The 22,737-nt window shown below is 40.1% G+C and overlaps 1 protein-coding gene across 5 annotated transcripts in view; it reads right to left on the bottom strand.

Annotated features, from left to right (window-relative positions):
- Window positions 1-4,082: 4,082 nt before the first annotated feature.
- The window catches only part of FBLN2 (fibulin 2), a 105,546-nt gene continuing 86,891 nt past the window's right edge, over window positions 4,083-22,737 (bottom strand). For all 5 annotated transcript variants that reach the window (XM_032194087.1, XM_032194086.1, XM_032194084.1 and 2 more), the window contains exons 9-17: window positions 19,805-19,939; window positions 17,813-17,950; window positions 17,352-17,495; window positions 14,410-14,538; window positions 13,766-13,891; window positions 12,249-12,365; window positions 11,274-11,402; window positions 7,092-7,215; window positions 4,083-6,035 (exon numbers count right to left, since the gene is read on the bottom strand). In XM_032194087.1, coding sequence (XP_032049978.1) covers window positions 5,678-6,035; window positions 7,092-7,215; window positions 11,274-11,402; window positions 12,249-12,365; window positions 13,766-13,891; window positions 14,410-14,538; window positions 17,352-17,495; window positions 17,813-17,950; window positions 19,805-19,939 — 1,400 coding nt within the window. In that variant the 3' untranslated portion in view covers window positions 4,083-5,677. The remainder of the gene's footprint in view (window positions 6,036-7,091; window positions 7,216-11,273; window positions 11,403-12,248; window positions 12,366-13,765; window positions 13,892-14,409; window positions 14,539-17,351; window positions 17,496-17,812; window positions 17,951-19,804; window positions 19,940-22,737) is intronic.

Below are 22,737 nucleotides of genomic sequence, written 5' to 3' on the forward strand. Positions count from 1 at the left end.
GATAATAGGATTAATTATAATAGACCTCTGCAACAGCTTAAATTAACTGGGATTACTCTTTTATAACCCTACTGTGAATAATGTCTGTAAAAGAAAAAAAAAATAATGTTACACTTCAATGTCTGCAGCAGTACAACGCTCCATCTTAACTACAGGACACAAAGTTTCCCATACATCCAAGGAAAGACATATTCTCCTCTACCCTTAAATGAGTTTGAGAGTAGAGCTTGACTGTCCCAACACCATGAAGTCAGCAAGCACCTCCTTCACTTTCAAGGTGTAGCAAGCTGCATCCATTTGCTATTCCAGCCAGTCAGATGTGGCCTGCCCAGTCTCCAAGTCACAACAAGGACCTTTCAGTACTATGATCTTTATCCTTTGATTAGATCGTTTGCTCTGTTAGCACTAACAAAAGTAAACTTCTTGTCATGGTACATTGCCTTTAAAAGATGTGTTTGTCAACCCTGTATCGCTGTTTAATCATTCAAACTCCAAAAGCAGCAATGCTCCTCTTCAAACGTACCTCATTCTATGATTGTGTTTGTTCCATACTGAAAGTATTCCATGTTCTTCTTCCCTCTGACCCCAGCCGTTGATACTGGGGAGAGTCCACCTTCTTCTGTGGCATATCTGGCAGCAACTATTCCGTAATCACAATGAGCCAAAAGCCCTCTCTGGAATGTAGTCTGGTAAAACTTATGATAAGTCACCCTCATTAAGGCATAGAAAGGCATCTCCACACTCCCATTCTTCAAAGGTGTTTACATCTCTATTTTGGATGTATTTTCCTTAATTTAGGTGGAGTCAGTTATTGTTACTAACATGTTCCATAATTGCTTTCTAGAAATGGTGGCACATAGAAGAGTTTGTCACTCCACATGTCTTGCCATTAATCCAAAGTAAAATGATTTTTTTTTTAAACTCTTCCAGGCCTCCGTTATCATCACCCCACCCCAAGCTCCAAGCAGTTAAAACATCCTGCTGGGGATTTATGTGGTTGACAGTTCTTGGCTACCACTCAGAAGACTTGTTATACAAAGGATCTCCTCCTATCCCTCCCTTCCCAGGATATAGGGCACCACATTGGCATCTTATCCCTCCCCAGTCCCAGCTAAAAAAGGAAAATCCACAACACATGTTAACAGATTTTATATATATATATATATATATATTTAACACTCCTACAGCAGGAGCCTTGGCTTATGGGAAGCCAATGTCACCATCTTTCCAAGAAAGCCCCCTGGGTCAAGGAAGACCCTGCTCTGGAAGAAGCTGTTCTTCCCATACTGCAAACAGCAATGAGAAGAGCCCACAGAGCAGCTCCAGGATGAGGTCTGACACCAGGCTGGCCCGCTGCTGCCAACCAGCATCTCAGGCAGCACATGCCAGGGTACATTGAGCAGGACCCCTTGAAGGGTGAAGGCTATCTAAAGAGCTCCTAAGTTCTGGAATGGTCCTACCCATAAACTACAACTCAGAGAGCAAATGCAAAAAAAAAAAAATAAATAAATAAAAAATAAAAGAGTTTTAGAAGACAGAAAGCTCAAGTTTGTGACTTCAGTTTCACATCACTGGAACAGGATATAATTAAATCCTAGTTTTCAATAGCCACTTCAAAATGAATGTCTCCATCACGCAGAGAACACTGAAATTGGGAAGATATTTTTTATTTAACCTCAAAATCTATTTTTACCCCAGAATTCTAATTCTCCCCAGCTGGAACTTTCTCTTCCTCATAGCCTGGGTGGGAACAATGTAAAGATGAAAAAAATGAAAATAAAATTAGCTATAGAGAATAAAGGGGGAGACAAAGAATCTGCAACAGATTCCACAGATCCTCCAAGCTAGATGAAATCAAATTCTCACCCTGCAAAGTTCTGAGGGAAAAAAGAAAACTTACCCACACATAAAGGACATCAGTTTTAATCACATACACAAACCTTTACTTAGGACCACATAGAAAATGAACTTTATTACCCTTTTTATCACTGTACCAAAGAGCTGTAAAAACATACCTTTTTTTTAAAAAAAAAAAAAAAAAAAACTTGCTCCTTTTGCTTTTCCTCTTGTGCATGCAGTTTTCAGCTTTTTCTTAGTTCTGGCTGAATTGTGAAAAACATTTTTCAGAGCACTACAGCCCCTGATACCATACACCAGAAAAAGAATGCAAGCACAACCAGTGCCGCAGTGGGCACAGAATGGAAATGGCCCTCACCTGTGGCCATCTCCACCCAAAAGCCAATTGCTGGCAGATGGTCAGTATCAGCAAAAGCCTAACGGCTGTGACACAGGAGACAATTTGCTAGCTTCATAATGACACACAGGCTCCCAGAGCTGAGACAAGCATGCGGAGGCAGCCTATAGAAGAACAGAAGCACCATGTACTTCCCATCACTAGGAGGCTCTTGAACTTCTGTCCTGCCTCCTCCAGTGAAGTGTGTGCACAAAGGAGCTGCCTCCCTGACCAAATCCTCCTCACAGCAGAATAATCAGAAGGAAGCTCTGTTTTTTCCCCTGCTCTCTGGAATACCTACACTTGTGCTGCTACAGGTGTTTCAAAGGGACATTTGCGCAGGAGACTCTCATGCTCTGATGTTAAAACTTATTGCAGTTTATTCTCTTTTACAGCTTTAGCCTCAAAGAATGATCCAAACCATAAAATCCAAAAGTCTGAAATATGTTTCTGTCCTAAATCATTATTAAGGAATAACAGATATAAAGGAGGAGAGAAATAAAGGTGAATAAAGTTCTGTTTGTGGGATCTTAGAGCTAATCGTAGAAGCTTGGACCATTGAAGTCTACAGCTTGCTCTCCGTGATGGACAGCCATACTCCTGTCTTCCACTGCGAGGACAACAAGCAGGGCACAAGCTGAGCATTTTGTTGCCTCTTCTCTGTAACAGGCTCACAGAAGAAAGCTAGCCCCAACTAGTCAGCACCTATAGTAATCCACATATATGTATTTTTCACACACACAGAGATAGGAAAATAGTTCCTCCCTGGTGCAAAAAGGAAATAATTCCAAATACTAGCTACAAATATCTTTCTCACACATCTACTGCTATTTATAGCATTTCAACAACTTGTTAACTATATTCCAGTCAAAAGAAAACCTCATGTGTCAATCTGTAATTGACCCACTCAAGCCTCCAGGACACACACGGGTTTTCATTTCTTCTTCCTTCCAGTGGTACTTTTGAAATTCCACAGTCTCTGGAATCATTGGATCTCCCAAGATATACTAATGACAAGTACAAAGAGGTCAGATTTCAAAGAGATAGGGAATAAATAACCTGAAAAATTAAACAGAACGTGCATTGTTCAGAAAGGTCACATAAAGCACATTTCCAATTTTGGGAACACGTGCAATTATCTACCACAAGCCTTTCCTTTGCTTTGACCCATTGCACTAAGCAACCATTTATACCCATATTGAATGCCTGCTGCACACAGTGCTGATGAAGACTTTTTTTTTTTTTAAACAACATAGCATTTCTCTTATAATCGTATGCAAAGCCTTTCCTAAAACTTTCTTCATCAACTACCTGTCTAGAAAATGAAAAGTCTGTGCTACAAACTGCCAGATCTTTAATATGATTGACTATGGTTGTTTTTAGTCAGCAGAAGGTCTCCAAGTAACAAATGGCTTGTCCATTTGTTCTCTGAGAAGAAAGACTGTCAAGGCTTGAATATCATTTACAGTCTATCAAATACTAATGCTGATGGAAAACTCTGGGTTTCAGTGACTCTTGATGTGCCCCACTGGGGCATGGAGAAATGTTTCACCACTTAACATGTATACTGTGTAATGAATCTGGAAGGCTCTCCTACTCCTTCTTGCAGTCACCTTTTCATCTTGCCAGGCCTGTAGCTGTAAGATATGTATTAATTGAGATGACAAATTGCATAAATATGTTTCTCTGTTGGCACTTCCCTGCTAAAAGCTTATGAAACTGTTAAGTATGGAAAACAAAAGATAGATGGAAGAACACTATTACAAAATTATTTTTATAGGAAAAAAAAAAAGAGAAAAGCTTGATGTATGCAAACTTACAGACATCCCATATTTTACAACTGGTGAATAGGAATGATTTTTCTCTAGTAATGGGTTTTTGTGATGTTAGATACAGAAAGATTTCTGCTTTATTATTGATGAGGGAGGCCAAATTAAAGAAGTAACTTACTGGAAGTGCTAGAAGTTGGCCTTGGGATATAATGAATACAGTACATCTTTCCTCTCAGCCTACAGGTAGTGATCACAAGATTTTAAGATGCACTTCAAACAAATATTTTACAAAAATAATAAAAGTGTTGATCATGGCATAAAAAGCCAGAAGAATAGATTTTTTTTTTTAAATGGGCATGCTGCTCAAAACAAGATTGACTGTAGAAAATAATAGATTATTAAACCGCAGTGTAGTAAACATCATTATATTGTAGCTATGTTTTTCCGTTAAAACATTTTACAGAGTAATTATAGCTGGAACAAAGGAAGCTCAGTAAATTTTAACACTGGAGCTTTTTTTCTTCTTTGGAAAAAAAAGAGAAGGTCTGATGTTCATTTCTAAATTCTAACAAATACTTTGATTATACTAAGCTTTACCACATCTGGCCTTGAGAGCTTTGGACTTCATCCAGTTTCCTGTGGAACTAGAGGAAATCCAGCTCAAAACTTAAGTTGTGCTATTTCTAAATGGCATAATACATTCTGCCAATTTATCTACCATTTTCCTCTGTGTGATTTGGTAACACAACTGAAGTAATTTTCCTGAAGAACAGAAGCAACTCCCCTTTTGTTTATTTAAAACTGCAAATAATTCCTCAGTGGTACACCCAAGATTTAAAATAAGGGACAGTAGTTGATTATTTTATTATTTCTTTGTTTTCTCTTGGAAAACATTCCTTTAAGAATTACAGTGCATCTAATCTACACCTATAGTAACCTAAATAGAATGGGTTTGTGTGGAGAGGAATTCAAGAACCTATGACAACTACTAGCAATGGCAAAGCAAGCTTTTACCCTAAAGCATGATACACTCTGAAGGCCGTGGTCTTGCAAAAACTTAGCACATGAATAGTCCTACTAAAGCAAGGCTCAGTCATAGGCTTGTTCACTCGTGGAGTTTTCTTTTATTTATATATATTTTTAGGCAACATATTATAAAAGACGGAAGGAGGAAACAAACCTGTAATATGAGGTGAGCTAACCATCAATGTACGCACATAGCTCTTGACGCAGCATCTCAACACAGAGAAACCTCAGGGGCCAAACTAAGTTTGTGTAGCAAAGAGAAATTGCTCAAGGTTTTTCAACTTAATGGCAAACAGCAATGCTCCCAAGTGAACAACTTTCCTCTCTAGTGCAATACCTTGCCGATGTGACTAAACCTAAAAATAATTTCTAAGAAAAGGTTCCAGCATTTAACATAATGTATGTACTGCCTTTCTAACCCTTTTTTCACTCATTGTCAAATGAAGATGTGAAGAATTACATAACAAACAAAAAAAAAGAAAAAAATTAACTTAATTTACACAACCAGTAAAAAAAAAAAAGTTTAAAGCAATGATAGAAAAATAATATAAAGGCTAGATACATTAAATGCCAGTTCAACAGTACTAAGCTTTGGTAGAACAGGTAAAGAGCATAGCACCAATAAATTCCAATGTCAATACATGCTTCAGTATGCATGAGCTGTGATGAAAATGTAAATTTTGGCAAGAAAAGTAGTGTATGTTCCCTGACGCCACAGTTTCATTTCAACATCTAACAAAAAGTCTTTGGGCTCTTTCACTTGTCGTTGAAGATAGACAATGCCTGTGTATGAGTTCAGCCTTCGAGTGCTGAAGTAGTTTTCTTCATTTCCTTTGTTGATAGTGAGGATTATGTTGTCTCCGGCATAGGCAGGCGATGGTCCAATACGGAAAATATGAGCTGGGACCATGATATTAGTTTGGAAGTTCAGCTGGTAGTAGGTAATGCGCACTGGGGTATTTTGGCAGTCCAGATAATTAAAGCAACTGATTCGTTCACACCTCCTAAGAGAAGCAAGATGAAAAAAAAAAAATCAGTGTCCTTGTAATAGCAGGTAAAAATATATGCATTTCAGAGAAGTGCAAAGTCAACAAAGTCTTCATCCTGTGCTAAACAAAGAGGAGCACCAAACTTCAGCTGTGTAATTACTATTTGCTTGTTCTGCTTTTACAGTGCCCATAAAGCATTGGCAAATGATATAATTGTCAGAGTACAACAGTGGAAGACAATGATCATGGGCAGGAATAGATGTGTTGGGAAGCTCCACAGCAAGAGCCAAAGTCATGCTGCAAGCAGCACAGAGCTTGTCTGTGATACATCATTGACAGCACAAGCTTGGGACAGTGCTCCAAGAAAACCAAAACAAGGGAATGGAAAGCAAGCTCCTCAAGCAAAGCTTCTAATTCTATAAGGCAGGAAAAGTATGTTTTAAGTCATAAAGCAACTGTGATTTCCTACGGTGAATATGGCTTTGCACTTTTCAAGGAAGGAGATTCTCTCCATGCTCCTCCATATTTCTGTCTTTCCTCTGGCTTTCTAAAGTGCTGGCAGCCATTGAGACAGGAAGATTTTGGGGACCCGAGACCTCTCAGTGGTTTAGGAACCCTGTGCTACTAGTTACAATGTTTCTGGAACCTGTCAAGCTTCTTATCCTGCCCCCCTTCAACATTTCAACCACCCCTGAGGAAATGCAATTTTTATATTAAACAGGGAACCCTAAAACCACTATGAAAGTGGTGCACTGAGCAGCCTAGCAGTTACTGCAATAATATAAGCAACAGGGAGTATTTTCTTAAACTTAAATGCAAACAGAGTCCTTTTAGAGATGTGGCAAGCATGGGAAAGCATGACTGAAGCTCCAGTGACTGCTGTTACAGCAGCTGGAGAGCAGAGAGGCCCTAGAGTTTGGAAGAAGAGGGAAAAATGGACAGAAACTCTGTATTTGGAAAGTCTTGTTGCTCCAACTCTAACCATGTACAACCACCCCCAAGGTAAAGCACTACGTAACAGTCCACAGCCAGGGGACAAGGCTGCTCAGTTTGCTGCACCCCGGTACTTACATGTCAGACACTTTTCTGTAGTTGGAAGGGCACTCGAAGGACAGGCAGCGGAAGCTGCCCTGGATGTTATAGCAAGACTCTGCAGCTGAACAGTTATGGGTTCCTATTGCACATTCATCGATATCTAAGAAGAAATCCAAGGGAAAAGATAGGGTAAGTAATCACAACTTGGCTGCAATATGTCTTCCGTGGAAAAAAAAAATTCCTTCCTTGACATTATCAGTTAATAGAAGTTGACGGTACCATTCAGTGTTGTATGCAATAAACAAGGGAGCCCACTCTTCTTTGTGAGCAGCATGTGATCCTTTCCATGCTTTGGGACAGAGACCTTCCCTTGCGTAGCAGAGGCCGTGGCCAGCTGCAACCACCCATGGCATGGCCAGGGCTGGCCTTCTGCCACGGGGAGGTTTGCTTCTTTACAAGTGCTTTGCAAACATTTCCACACTCCTTACAATCTAGCTATTCTTATTCCAGACACTTCTGACGCAACACAGCGTTTAACTTTCAGTGGAGAATAAGCATCAGAAGGATAAAAGTTCTTAAAACTCAAGATCCTCCTGTCTTGCAGCTTCCTTCTGCAATAAAACAAAACATTGAAGGTTCAAAACAAACACGAACATCTAGACTGAACTGTCGAACTGTCTGTGTTGTTATTTTCTCTCTTGCTCCTGATGTGTCAGAGATCTGTCATTAGGAATATTATAAGCTAGGCTGAAAGGGAACAGAATAATAACCAGATAGAGGCAGTCTGAGACAGAGGAAACCCAAACTCAGACCACCCCGCAGCTGCTGTTCACCCCCCAGCTGCTGTGTAAGATTTCCTCAGCAGTTCCGAAGGAAGATAGTTTTTAAACAGTTTCCTGAAAGTGATGGGCCAACTTTACCAGCTTCACAGGTCAGTGGTAGTCCCTGAACCACAGTTCCTTGCCTAGGGCTATGCCTTGCAAGGTGTTTCTAAACAACGCTCATATGCTGTTCAGCATGAGCACAGTGCACGTGCAGTAAGTCAGTAGCTGGGAAAGCAGCTAAGTGGTCTCACATGGCAGAGCTCTGCATGGACCTGTGCACACTGCAGGCACTGTGTGTGAGCACCAAGGACAGTCCTCAATGAAAGGGCACTGCTATAAACCCCTCACACACTGCCTAGTGTGTGTGACTGTAATGGATCCTCCTTCATGGAGGAGGTTGTAAAACACCCGCACACCCCACTCCAATGAGCATCCCCCAGGTTACCCAGCCTGCAGGAGGGGACACCCCTCCCCAAAGGGATCCCATAAAACAGACTGGGGAGGGACACCCTATGCCTGCCTACACGTTTGTCATTCACATCCTATTGTTCGGCTAAGTTATAAGTAAAAAGTTATCCCTCAGGAATAAACAAATGCCATCAGGACATAACTGACTGCTGTTAAAAGCAAACTGGGGTTTCTCACTGCCTTTTGAGAGTTGATGAAGCTGGGCTATGTCAGCAGAAGGATTTATCCATGCACGGAGGTTGCTCTGGATTGAAGTAGGGGTCAAATACAAATCAAAGTAACCACTGCTGTACAGCTACGTAATCCAGGAGACCTAAGCTCCACCAGCCTGACTATTACAAAATATGGGAACTTAAGAACAACGTTAGAACAAGAGTCACATTTATATATATATATATATATATATATATATATATATATATATATATATGTTTGTGTATAGAAATATCTCCCCATTATAAGTAAAGTTGCAGAAGGCAACGGAGAACATTTAAAGCTCAAAGACACTTAATGGGGCCTGGAGCATAAGTGTGGTTACCTAAATAACACATATGTACAAGCCCAAGCCATGGACCTTAAAATGCTGAAAACCAGATGCAATAACAAGAATCCAGCTTGAGCAGAAAATATTGGCAAAGACCTCACAGTCACATTGTGTACTCCCAAATGTCTAGACTACGCACGGAGGCTTTAAAATGAAATAAATGCTAACAGACAAACCATGTGAACTGTGCAGGACTCCACAATTCTGCCAGTTGTCACAGAGGAGACAGACTCTTTGGAGGAAAACTATAACTTCCCTCTGCCTCCATTCCCCTGGGATGAGAACTGATCTCATTCACTGCACTGACTGGTTTGAAAGTCTTGCAAAGAAAAGTATACAATAGGAAGTAAGAGAGAATCAAAGTAAATTAAATCCCTTGCTGGTTCTCAGAAGTGCCCCTAGGTGAAAAGAAAATTTCTTCCATATTGCAGTCATTGTCATGAAAACACTCACTTCACCAGTTTGGCTCTGCTGCAAAATACCATACACAGTTTCTCCAAAAAGATCCATATGTTGAGATTGTTATATGAGATTCAGCTCGTTCATCTGAAAAAGGGTACAAAGAACATACCACCCGTAACTCCTCAGAACCGGTCAGATGATGAGCAAGTGAGGCCAAATCCTCACCTGGTGGAAACCAGTATAATCTTCTTGAGTTTAGTCCAGCTGACATCAGCTCACAGACTGTTTCTCTGAGCATGTGTTCAGAAGACCTCAGTGCATAAGCCTGCCCAAACCTGTAACTACACGCTTGTAGAGCTCACAAGTCTGCACTACTGTCTGTGAGCTCTAAAAGCTCACAAGTCATGCACTGGCTTTTTTGCATGACTGCATAAGAGAGAGAGAGAGAGAAAGAAAAAAAGAGGGGGGCCACATACCCAAGGGGTTACTTCCAAGGCCTGACCAAATGCCAGCTTACCCAGCCATCCACAGAGCTGCTACACATCTGCTAAGTTTTGCAAGTAAACTTCACCCTCTAAGAAGGGTGCATGTCCCGGATGGTATAGGATCTTTGAAAAGTTTTTGCAAGCATTAACATATAACTCTTAGCAGAGCTAGTCTATACAATAGAAGCCATTTGCACAAAGGATGAGCATGCAGTGAGGATTTCACATGACAGACAATGCAATTGCAATCCCTAGGTCCATATGGCAAACATTTTTCTTTCACCTCTAGCACTTGGAGCACCCTGGGTACCTCCAGCTCAGGAGAGCTGTGCTGGCAGATTAATGCAGTGACTCACACTGTTAACTCTGGAAGACATCCTCGTCTCAAATCTCAGTGCTGGCAGAAGTGGCAACTAACCTGCCAGCACTGAAAATTAACAGAAAAAAAAAAAAAAAAAACAAAACAGGAAAGTTATAGCTGCAGGTTTTCTAAAGGTGACTTTTACATAAGGATTTAAATGCACCTGGATACATCTGAAGTTGGGTTCTGAAGGCATACTCAAAAACATATTAAAAAAAAAAAAAGCTTGGAAAGATTCTCTTTGTCATTTAGTTTAATTCTCTGCTCCAAAGGCAGGATCAAGTATGCTTATGCCATTCATGATTTACACAGCGCAAATTCACTACAGTTACCACTAAGAAGAGAAATTAAGCACAGGAGAATAGGAGATACCTAACCAAAAGTTCTGTGAAGGGTTCCTGAAAAACTAAAAGCAGGAAATGCCTGGTAGTTAGTGTAACTGACTGCAGGAATGCATGTAGAGTACATAAAGGTAATCAGATCTTCAATCATCATTACACAGTCAGTGCATCCTCTGGAAATGGGGGATTTTTACTTCAAAACCAGACAGCTGCATACCAGATGAAAAACACGAGGCACCCAGAATATGTTTCTATAATCCTGAAGAAAAGGGGTGTGTGGGAGGAGGATACATGTCATTTACACTAACATCTCCAAATACCAACGTATTTAAGCCTATGTGGCAGACTCCTGAATGTTCCAATCCCCATTACAGCTCCTGCATTCTCTTTCCTAGTTTTCTGGGGCAGGAAACTGCAACTTTTAATGAAGCCACAGATTTGAACATCTGGCACCTCTAAATAAACAGATCTGATGAGCCAAGGTGCACATACTGCCTGTGCAAGCAATCAGATGCCCCTGTTTGGATGATGAAGGGAGCTCCCTTAGGAATGCACTTAACCAGCTCACATCTATAGCTGCCTCACTACTTGTTTATAGCACGGGAAAAAAAAAAAAAAAAAAAAAAAAAGACATTGTAGATACCAATATCTGTCAATTTTGTCAAATACTGGCTTTTTAACAATGACTAATATCCAAAATGGAGATTTGATTGAGTAATTGTAATGTCTTAGATCATTCCAAGGATTAAACCTTCATGACATAATGCTTTCAGTTCATCAAGCTCCTCATTACCTCGACAGGTTCTTCCATTTGCTGCCATGGTATATCCCTGCTCAGGACAAGCACACTGATAACTACCAGGAACATTCACACAGCGGAAAGTACAAAGAATGCCTGCACTTTGCGTGCACTCATCAATATCTGGAAAACAAACAAACAAACAACAACAACAAAAAACACCAAAATTACAAACACATTAAAAAAAAAAAAAAAAAAAAAAAAAAAGAAAGAACAGTCACCTCAAAAGTGTGGCTGTAGAACACCAGGAAGTTCTTATATGGCAAATTTATAAAATAAACTTAAACATTTATAAAATATTCTTAAAAAATGCAACCATGAAGGTTTGATATTGGTCTTGGACAGCTGATTGTGCTTTCTGAAATGTTGAACATGAGTGCTTCATGGACTCACGGAAGAGCACAGTAAGTCTTGGCACATCTGGGTATGAAAATCTCATCGCGGTACCTCTGAAATTCTTCCTGTAGGATTGCTTGGGGAGCTGCCTTGTGCTTGGAAGAACATGGGTTTCTTCAGCATTTCTTGAACAGAGACTCTCCAAAGCATGTGTCAGTATTGGTAGCTTTAAGAGGAAAAGGTGAAACCCTTCCTGCCTCCATTCTGATCACTCTGCAACCCACCACCAGCAGAGCAAGCCCTCACCCAGCCTCGGCAAAATGTTTTAGCCTGTGCAGTATAAATAAATATCTCTTCCCTCCTAACTTTTTCAGTCATTAGCTGTAGCCCATGAATCAGTAGTGTCACTGGTTATATGGTCACACAGACATCTTCCAGCCCCAAGTAGGCATGAAAATGAACTGAATTTTCCAATAGCTGGAGTTCTCTTTTGCTTTCTCTGCAGCGGGGTGTAACTCACAATCATCCTCAGGCATCACCTGTGCAGCACTAGATGTTGTGGAAATTTGGACAGCACTTGCTGTTAAAGAGTGTGCACGTACTTAATTTGGCCTGACCAAGCAGCAGCCTTACCTTTACAAGAATGACCATCTTCTGCTAGCTGGAAACCTTGCCTGCAGTAACACTGGTAGGAACCATAAACATTGGCACACTCCTGGCTGCAGGGACTTGCTTCGCATTCATTCACATCTGTATCCAAAAACAAAGGTACAGAAATTGCTACAACAGTTCAGAACAGAATCTTTCACTATTTCTTGCCCCTAAGATCAGCTATTAGATCCTTCTGGACGTTGTGGATAAGGATGTCCCCCAAATTTGAATTTGTCCCCCAAAGATGTGTCTGCTCCCTAGACAGGATGCCAAGAAGCATAAGGATGTGAATTCCACCTAAATTTCATTTCTATATATGCCAATGTAAACATATATATGCATATAAACATTTGTTTCAGACTTTATCCGTTAGAGTTAATTAAAAATCTGTAACCATTGCCTAAGAAATCATGGAAAGCTTCAGAAAATTCCATTCAATTCAAAATCTACTTTTTCTTTCAAGTTTTGTCACTACTAAGATTCATTTTTAATAAAATTTGAATGAAAAGTCTCCTATTTCAACTGTATTATATTCTTTTTCTCTCATCTGGAAGGAAAGGAAAAAGTATACGAGTGAAAGGAAGAAAGTGGAGAAGCAAAAGATGAAATAATGAAAGCTTCGTTCTAGATGAAATATTTTAAATTAAATCCAAAAGCTCCTAGAGAATTTTTGGGTGTTTAAATCACAGCAAAAGTGACTGCAGAAGAAAATATGTGCCACTATAATATTTTGATTGCTGCACACTCTATATATTTTAAAAACAATAATTTACATCAGCTTCAAAATTTTGATAAAAGAAAATAAAGTAAGACTAAGAGAGATTTTCATTGCAGTGAGAGCTGATTAATTTGTAAACATTGTAAACATCCAAACCACATATATTGGAAGGCTTCTCATAGGAGATGCTCTTTAACTCCAGAAGAGTGTCTCAGCATTCACTAAAACCACAATGCCTTCTGCTCTTTATACTTCAGTACTTTCCAAAGTCCAATTACCTAAACAAACCATCTGACATAGCTTCTAAATGGTGACTGTGCTGGGGAAGGCACAAAAGCAGAGGTCGAACATTAACAGCCAATCATTTAGCCATTTTATTGAGAAAACATGGAAGCTAGAGACTACTGCTATAAATAAGTCGACAGTAAAAAGAAAACAGGGAGAAAGAAACAGTGCCCAGAATGAATCTTTGTGTCTTAAACTTGTAATAATGTACCAACACTTAATCAGCTATGTGGACCCAGCAGCTTTGCCCACCACTTGGGGCACACACACTGCTTGCGTGGGAGCAATGGGGAAGCCTTTCAGGTGCATTGCTGACTGGGTGAGTGCAAGGCACTAGGATCTGACAACTCTTATCTAACAGTCTGAATGTTTAATTCAGCACCTACAAATTTCAGCACGCATACATCACAGGCTTACTTTATTTGCATTTCACCTCAACTTCTCTAGAGTTCCTTAGTTTACAGCACAAATACTTCATGGAAAACATGTCTTGTACCTTCACAGTGCTTCCCATCGTAAGACAGGCGGAAACCAGAAGAACAAGTGCAATGGTAGGACCCAGGGGTGTTCTCACATGTGTGCTGACACAGTCGTCCAGGGTAATTCCAGCACTCATTTATATCTGCCAGGATAACAAACGAATCACCTTATAAACAAAAGCATCAAAGGAGATGCAGGAGGGTGTTTTTAAAAAGTGTCAGAGATTGATTTGCAGAGCATGAAAAGCTGCAACCCCAGGTTTTATGCTGTCTGCCTTTGTGCTCTAATTGGTGTACAGTAGTGATAAAATACAAAATGCTGTATCATGGTCTCTTATGAAGAAAGTTGTTAAGACTTCAGAAAGATAAATTTACACAGCAGGAGAAACGTAACCTATAGGAAAATATTTTGCAGTCGACTTTAATCGATAACCTGCAGCCAAACTAAACCCAAGGACACTTGGTCCATACCCATAGCACAGAGTGGCAGAGCTCTAAGTGGCTGGTTGACTGAACAACAGCTTTTTGGAGGTGATTCCATTATCTTCTGAGACACTGCATTGCAGAACTAATAACTGCACACTACAATAGTGCTAAATACTGCCTTGAGGTCCAAGGCTCAATCAATCAGTTGTTTCATCTGGTCTTGTGCCTTACATACCAACGCAGGTTCTGCTGAATGCATCATACTGATAGCCCATCTTGCAGTCACAGCGATAAGCCCCAGGAAGATTATGACAAATCTGTCCTTCACCACAACGGTGCACACCAGTTTGACATTCGTCCACATCTGCAGAACCAGAGGGAGCAATTAGTTTAAATGCTGTTTTCAAAAATAAATAAATAACTCAGTAACAGGAACAGAAACTGTTAGGGTCGTCCATTGGACAAAGCAGACAGAATATCAGTTTTTCTCACTCTGCTATTCTGAGTCAGCTTTACATATCTCTGAGTTAAACTTCTGAAAAGCAATAAATTATTTTAAAGTCAAAATGACAACTTGAAATGCAGTGGAGCTTTCCAGCATATTCTGCATTTCAATGTAAACACATTTTGATTCTGATCAAACCATGACATTTAAACATCCTATTCTGATGTTCTGCCATTGTGTGAGTCACTTCAAGCCTTTTAAAGCAAAACAAGAACTAGCCAGAAATTCTGCTCATCCCTTGAACTAAAGCAATTGCTATTTTCATCTCCAGCTGCCCTTTCAATGCTGCTTCTGCTGTCTACCTTTTGCTCTTTCCCACTGTTGATCTTTTTTCTTTTCTCAATCAACTCACATTTTTATATTCCTCATGGTCTCTCATCTGAAATGCAATACAAACAAATTAGTTGCTCCTCCACTCACATGCACCACTTCCAACCTCATTTTACAAATCCTCAGATAAAGATGAGAGCTTTCAATACAGGCTGATTTACAGGACTTGCAATATGACTAAATAGCTCATCAGTATTTAACAAATCCCTGTTACCATCTGTGACAAGCATCAAAAAATCTGATTAACCCACAGAAACTGGTATTTCTTCGAGCCCTGAGTGCTGCCATTTCCTAAGCCACCAGATCCTGCTTCCTTCCAATTATAGACATCTTCAACTACTTTGACAATCCAAGCCCCTGTTCATGTCCAATTAATTAGGATGGCAGTCTAAAGCTGGGGGGTTCTCCTTTCAGCAGTGCTTTCAGTCGCTGCCCTGTTTGAAGCCATAAATTCAAATTCTATTTCATTTCAAAGGGTTCCTGGGTGGCTCCACATCAAGCAACAGCCTTGGAGAATGCTCAGGAAAGCAGTCATATGCTGAGTAAATGGCAGAGAAATGGAAACAAGTTACTTATCACAGACACTTGGATTTGGGGAAGTGAGGACTATCAACCCTGGTGAGAGGCGCAGACAAATATTTTCTTCCATACTTTGGCTGAAATTCCTACCAATGCGGTCCCTGCTGGCACTGGGGTTAGCGATGGCAGGGATACCACTCGCCCAGCAAGGGATTCCTGACAGGCTCACAGATTTCTGCTGACACACTGTCCTCTCATTTTTTTCTAAGAGCAAAGGTAGCATCGGACCAAGGAAGTTTTAAAATGCAAATAAACATCTGTAAATTGTTTTATTTGCAATTAATTCATACTGCAACCATTTCATGAGTTTGTCCAAAATTATGTATTCCATTGCTTTCAGCCTTTAATTAGTTCTCAGATATTATCTCATCAGGATTACACTAAATTACACTGGATGCTGGAATGGTGGTAACCCTAAAAACTTCAGGCTCACCAGGCTTAGTGGTGCAAATTTACCTTGTCCTTTTGATTTTGCTGAAACAGGCCTGATTAAAGTCAGCTTAAGAAATGTCTCTATACAACAGCTGAGACAGACACGTATTTTGGACCTTCCTTTTGTAACAGCCATAATATTTCAGGCTGCTATATAAGACAGCAAATGAGACTGCACTACTATGTCCTAAGTTTAGGAAACAACCCCCTGGAACTATATTAGGAAGGTTTCTCAATTTCTTCAGCTACATGCGAACTGTCCCTGTCTTCTGCTGCTTCCAAATCTTCCTCACTTTCTCACTGGCAAAGGATAGCCTGGAGAGCCCTGGGAGAAAAATCATGATGGGCAGCAAAGAGCAAAAAGCAGAAAGTGGAAGCTTTTTTGACTGGAGTCTTCTGTCTACACCACTAGTTTTGTCTGCAGGTCAATAGCTGTGATCAAATTAATAGACAGCCTCAAACATAGCTTCTTCCACCATCACAAAAGCATATTTTTTATTTTCTACCCTTCCTTTTATTCAATGGGAACTTAAATAAAAATCTTTAGGATATCATCACTAGCAGAAGTGCTGATTTGCCATGTCTTTATTTTTTCAGCTCTCACTTTATGATTTCCTACCCCATGTAACACAGGACATAGGGAATTCAAAAGTACATAGCCAGCCTTACCAAGAATCAAGCTTTCAGTTCCCTTGTGCCTACTGGGCTCGTTCATGGAACAAATGTTAATAAGACATGAAATCTGCTATTTTGAGTCAGTAACTCCATATATACATTGGAACAAATACAAACCAGTATTGAGACACATGCCAGCCTATGTGACTATTTCAAGATTCTTTTCAAAAACAAATGAGAATTTATCCTAAATGTGCACAACTGGATGTGAAAGGGAAACACCATTTATAGTGCTCCAAAGAACATTCATTTATTGCTACCCCTGTGAGTCCACAAATTCAGTGTTTCCAATTTGCTGCCTCCCACAGATTCAGATCATATTGCTTACAGTGAGATACTGTACAAAACAGCAAAGGATCATGATTTTGACTGACAGCATGAGATTAAAAAGTAACTAAATTATATTCACTCCAGAAGGGAAGCCAGTAAATCCCATATGCAGTCAAAAGCAATGTCACCCAGTGTACCCAGAGGAACTCCTTGCAGCAGTGAAGCATCCTGGAGTGCAAACAAATCATTGAACTGCTTGGACAGCAAATTCCCATTCCTCAACTAACTTTATGAAGCTGGAGGTAATTCAAAACAGTTATTTTAGAACTGAAATGTACTTTTTCCTCTAGGAAGACACCCTAGCAGAGACTGAAACCTGAGTTTACCGATGCATCGTGTTCCATCCTCATTGGAGTGGTAGCCTCTGCTGCATGTCAGTGTGTTCCTTTGGCAGGTGTAAGATCCAACAGTATTGATGCAGTTGAATCCTGGTTTACATGGCTCAGGGAGAGATGTGCATTCATTAATATCTAGTGAAAAGAAATGAATTAGAATAGTGAGAGAAGCTATTTAACCCTTCTGGTCTGTTTTCAGCTCTTGCTTCTTTTTCTTCATTTTAATCTATCATTAATCCAAAGATAAATGCTGATGAAGGTCTGCCATGGTACCAGTTTCAAATTCATTACACACATCTTTAAAAGAACAGCAATGTTTAAATTAAGTTTGCAGCAGGATTTAAGGAAAATTGCATGTGGTCAATGCAATTTTAGCCTTGGACTGTCTAAAAGAAACAGGTGTTGGCCAGTACTGCTGCACATATTACAAACATATTGCCGGTCACACTTACCAACACAGTTTCCCTCAGGGTCTTGTAAAAATCCATCCATGCAACGTTGCTTTGACTCACAGTAAAATGATCCTTCTGTATTCTGACAAACGAAGTTCACTTTACAACTGTGAGTTCCTCTCTCGCATTCATCAATATCTGTTAATCACATCAAAATACCAACTTGTGACTAGTTAAACTGTCACTGCCAGTAGCCATACTGACTAGTTTAGAACTTCTTTTCTCAGAAACAAGCATCACTTAAATGAGAACCCAAAATTGCCTTTAGGAAATCTGAGGTTTGGATGTATTTTCTCTTGAGCACCCACTTCAGCACAGGCTTCAGAACGTGGCAGGTTGTCCTGCCACAAGTCTGAGCCCTCCTGCTGTGCTCACAGCATCTCCTGCAACCACAGATCCTGAAACATCTGCGGTTTTAAAATCCTAAAGGCACAAATGGAAACAAGGAATAAAGGCGCACAAAATGTATACTAGACTATTTCAAAAGCAAAATAATCTCTTGTACCTTATGTACCACAAGAATTCTAGGTATAAACTGGCCTCCTTTAAAGTTGATAATAAAAGGGAACCTCGCTTGGGCGGGGCTGGGATTTCACTTTGTGCATAGCAATACATGTATACTATATGTACTTAAGTACACAGAACAAACACTATCCAATTCAGAAAAGTATTTTTGGGGAAAAAAAAAAAAAAAAAAAAAAAAAGAATGCAAGGTAGCACTATTAGTAACAAATTTCACTTTTCTTCCTTGCACTGCAGCCAGAGCTCAAGACAGCTTTCTCATTTTTGTTATGTATATGAACTTCTGCAATCATGGTCACCAACGTAATGGCTACTACCTAGGTACACTGAACACACTTCCTTTTTTACGGAAGAGGCTTCAAACTCATAAAGCTTCTAAGTTATAAATTTAGTTTCATACTTACAAATCTATACCCAACTGATCTGTCCCGAGTAACTGCGCAGATCAGCTGCTATTGAGGCTTTGCTTCAATTTCCCAATTGAAGAAGCCCCACCTAAGATCAGACATCAGCTATGAACATGTCCAATGATATCATGAACATTTAGTCTTGTATGCCATTAATTCTAAGGCTACTTAAAAAAATATGTGAATTTTATAATCTAACTTAACTCTAAGATTAGAAAGCCATTTAGATTGCTAATAAATGTTAGAAATGCCAGAGAATCAAGCAGAAGATGACTTTCACAGACAGCCTCTTTAAGTAACCCAAGGTTTACTCATGACAGAGTAATGAGTAAATATCTGTATGGAAAGCAAGATTTCAGGTTATTTCTATTTTATAACCTTATGCTACATGTCAAGAGCTCTTTCTTCGGCATCTCTTACTCCAGGAAGCTCTTTTTAGTATAAGATTTAGCAGCAAATAGCTCTGGCTTTTGCCCTGAAAGGCAGGGCACGCGTCTGTTGCATGCACACACACTGCAGAGCAGCGTCTGCTAAGCTGCCACTGCTGGGGCTCACTCCTCTACCAGAGCCCTACACAGACCAAGGAGGGGGAGGTGACGAATAGCTTCTTAACCCCGTGACCATTCCAAATGTAAATAAATGCAGACAGACATCCTAAACACAGGAAGGACCGGTCTGAGTCAGCCCCCTGATCCATGCAGGCTGTGTTTCAGTCTCCAGCAGCATACAGGATCAGCCCCTTCAGAGGAAAGCAGAGCTGCCCAGGCCAGCATAACAGGAATTCCTCCATCAGCAAGATCTTACCCTACCCCCTTAAAAACAGGGCATATCCTAATTCACAAGGTTTCATATGTTGTCTAAATTATTTATAGTTATTTTTGGAAATTATTTCAAATAAATGAATGTACTGAAGGGGCTTATGAAGCCAAATGTTTCCACAATGTTCAGTCTTTTTTAGTTCAATCCTCATTATCACAGACCAGCAAGAATAGAATGTTTTGTAATCCCTTTCCTTTCCTTCCTGATAACAGCAATTGCATCAGCCGAAAAACACTTGTCTTACCAACACATTCTCCATCCTTAAGTTCATAACCTGGCTGACAGCTCAATTCCTGGAGACATTTAAATGATCCCATCGTGTTGACGCAGTGTTCCCTCCGCTGGCAGGTGTGCGTATCTGTTACGCATTCATTAATGTCTACAAGAAACAGTTAAACAATTCAGTGCCTCATATTTATGAAGAAGTCTGCCTCTTCTTGCTCTCTTTTGGAAGGAGTCAAAAGCTCAATTGAAACCATTTCTTCCAAAAGATATTTGATACAGACTTTGCTAGTGTTCAGATGAAAGATGTTTTATTTCAGCACCTTTTGTTAATGCCAAGTGACTCGAGAGATACAAATCACAGAGAGATTTCCTCCTCCCCCCACCCCTCCCCAAATGTGCAGTGCATGGTGCAGGACAAGGGACGGACAGAACTGATGAAATGCAGCAGTGGGCAGAGGGATGATAATCGGCTTCCCATTTACCAGATAGAAACCTCCTGGATAACTGAGTGAGAAAATGATTCATGCTCATTGCTCGTTACCAGGTTTTCCTAGCTTGGGCTACGTATCAGTCCTGCTGCTTCGTGCCAGATAGACGGGAGCCGCCGGTGTGAAACTGCTGGAAGAGATAGGTACTGAAACTGCCTGCCTCACTGCAGGTGGAGCCACGGACTATACTTATTTCCTAAGGAATAACAGCATTACAACCGGGTACGCAAGAAAATAGGGAGAGAGAAACCTTGAAGGCTCAGTCAAGTTTGTAAATTTATATTTACATCTTTTAAGAGATCTAATTTCAGCAGGAAGAGCACTGAAAAAGTTATTTAAAAAAACACACTTTAATACCAGATCATGGAATGTAGGACACAATCTGGGGAAAAAAAAAAAAAAAAAGAAAAAAAGCCATACATAGGCTCAGATAAAATCATTTCAAATTCAGATTTTGCTTAATAATGAAAGCAAGGGATGACATGATAAGCAAGTACAAACAACAAAAATAAGTAGAGCTTGGGAAGAGAAACTTTCTTTCTATTCCACACAAAATCTGACACTTCCACAGATCTGGATAAAGCTGACATGTATTTCTTGAACAAACAAAAGCCACATGTGACCATAACCACTACCAATATCTGGCTTCTCTGCACATGAAGCTGTTTTCAGATCACACAATAAAGCAAGCGTTGTTTAAATAAGATTCTTGTTTTGGCCATAGAACATAATTCCCAGATAAGCACATCAGAGATATTACTTCCCCCTGCAGAGTATGAAAACAGGAAAAGCCCCTTTAAAAGCTTTTCTTCTTCAATAATGTGTCAGCTTTTTCTCTGCCAAACAGATGAAGAAGAGCACCAAGATATTTCTGTTCCTGCTGAAGTCATCTAACTGGTGACATTCAAGGAGTTTTGTAAGGCCAGCATGCCAACTTGGTGCCCATTCACTTTTTATTTGTTGGGTTGATTTTTGGTTTTGTGTCAATTCAGTTTTTGGTTTTGTTAGCTACTGCTATTCTTCATGTGCTGGGCACTTGGTTTCCAAAGTCACCTAATCGATCCATGGCAGGGTCACTGCTGTCAGCTGGATAGCTTTCCGCCTGTCCCACAGGGTGTTTGTACACTTCCACGGAGAGGCAGGTACTGCCCCCTTCTAAAGCTTTTGCAGGGTTATGTCTTCCTAATGCGCATCCAGCCTCCCAGTTGCTACACATTAGTGTGAAGCATGGACACCAGTACTCTTCTAACTAGCCTTGGGGGGAAAAAACAAAATCAAAAAACCTCACGTGCTGGGAGAAGAATATGAGCTGCTGGGAATCTCTCTCACCTAACCAGATCTAGTTCTTAAATAAAATTGAGATACTTAAAAAAAAAAAAAAAAAAGACAAAAAATGGCTGTGAATAGCCACTTAACAGGATACAAATTAGTGCAAGTCTTTCCAATGATTTAAGAGGCTATACAACAGATCTGCAATTATTATCTTTTCTTGCAAACCACAAAGGGCCTTCTCATATAAACAAATTGTCAGCACTACACTGCATCTTATGAACTTAAGTCACTTTACTATATCAAAAAAGCCACTAGGAGGAAAGTATATTTGTCTGCAATACTTAAGTACTTAAGTACTATAGGAAGTATTCCACCTGAATAGAAAGTGCAGAGAGGTAAAAAGAGGATTAAGACTTCGCAGGAAAAAAATACATGTAATTTAAGGGTTTTGGTTGTATTTTTTATTCAATTTTCAAAATTCTAAGTACTTGAAAAAATAAGTGCAGCTGGCCAGAAAGCATTTTAGGAAATTAAAGTTATAGAAACTAGAAGATTGCATACCAGATCTTTGCTTTCAATGAAAGGTTTGTGCACAAGTGATACACTGACAATCGCTAGCACCTAATGTTTGTGACACCGGCTGAGATGCAAGGCTTGGCCCTGCCCTGCCCAATGTTAGGGCATGAACCTCCATTTCTGATATTGGACTGATCACCAGCCCACCACTGCTTCATTTTCATTAAACATACATGCCGATTTTTGGTGTTCTCCCCCTCCTCCCCTTTTTTTGAGTAGCTTCCCAAATGGTTATGCCACAAAAGGGGATCTCAGAAGAACTGCAGCACCTTTCCCATGTGTTCCTGTCAGCCCACGCTGCTGCTGTTATCATCAATGCCTATCACAAAACTGCATCCCTCAGCATCACGGTAGGAAAAGGCATCCCTGGCGATTACAGCCACAGTTTGCGCTGGGGCAGGTACACGAGCACCTGAAGTGGCTCCATTCAGCCCAGGATGCTCCTAGTGTTATTTTGCTCTACCATCATGGCACAAGATAGAGGGGAGCAAGGACAGAATACATTTTCTTAAGGCCTTTTGTCCTTCCTACTGATTACTCATAAAATCAAGAGTGTCCATAACCTGTCTGCCTTCAGTACTGGAAACCAACTCAACAAGTCAATCAGATGATGGAC

The sequence above is a fragment of the Aythya fuligula genome, chromosome 10 (genome assembly GCF_009819795.1).
Source record: "Aythya fuligula isolate bAytFul2 chromosome 10, bAytFul2.pri, whole genome shotgun sequence".
NCBI lineage: Eukaryota > Metazoa > Chordata > Aves > Anseriformes > Anatidae > Aythya > Aythya fuligula.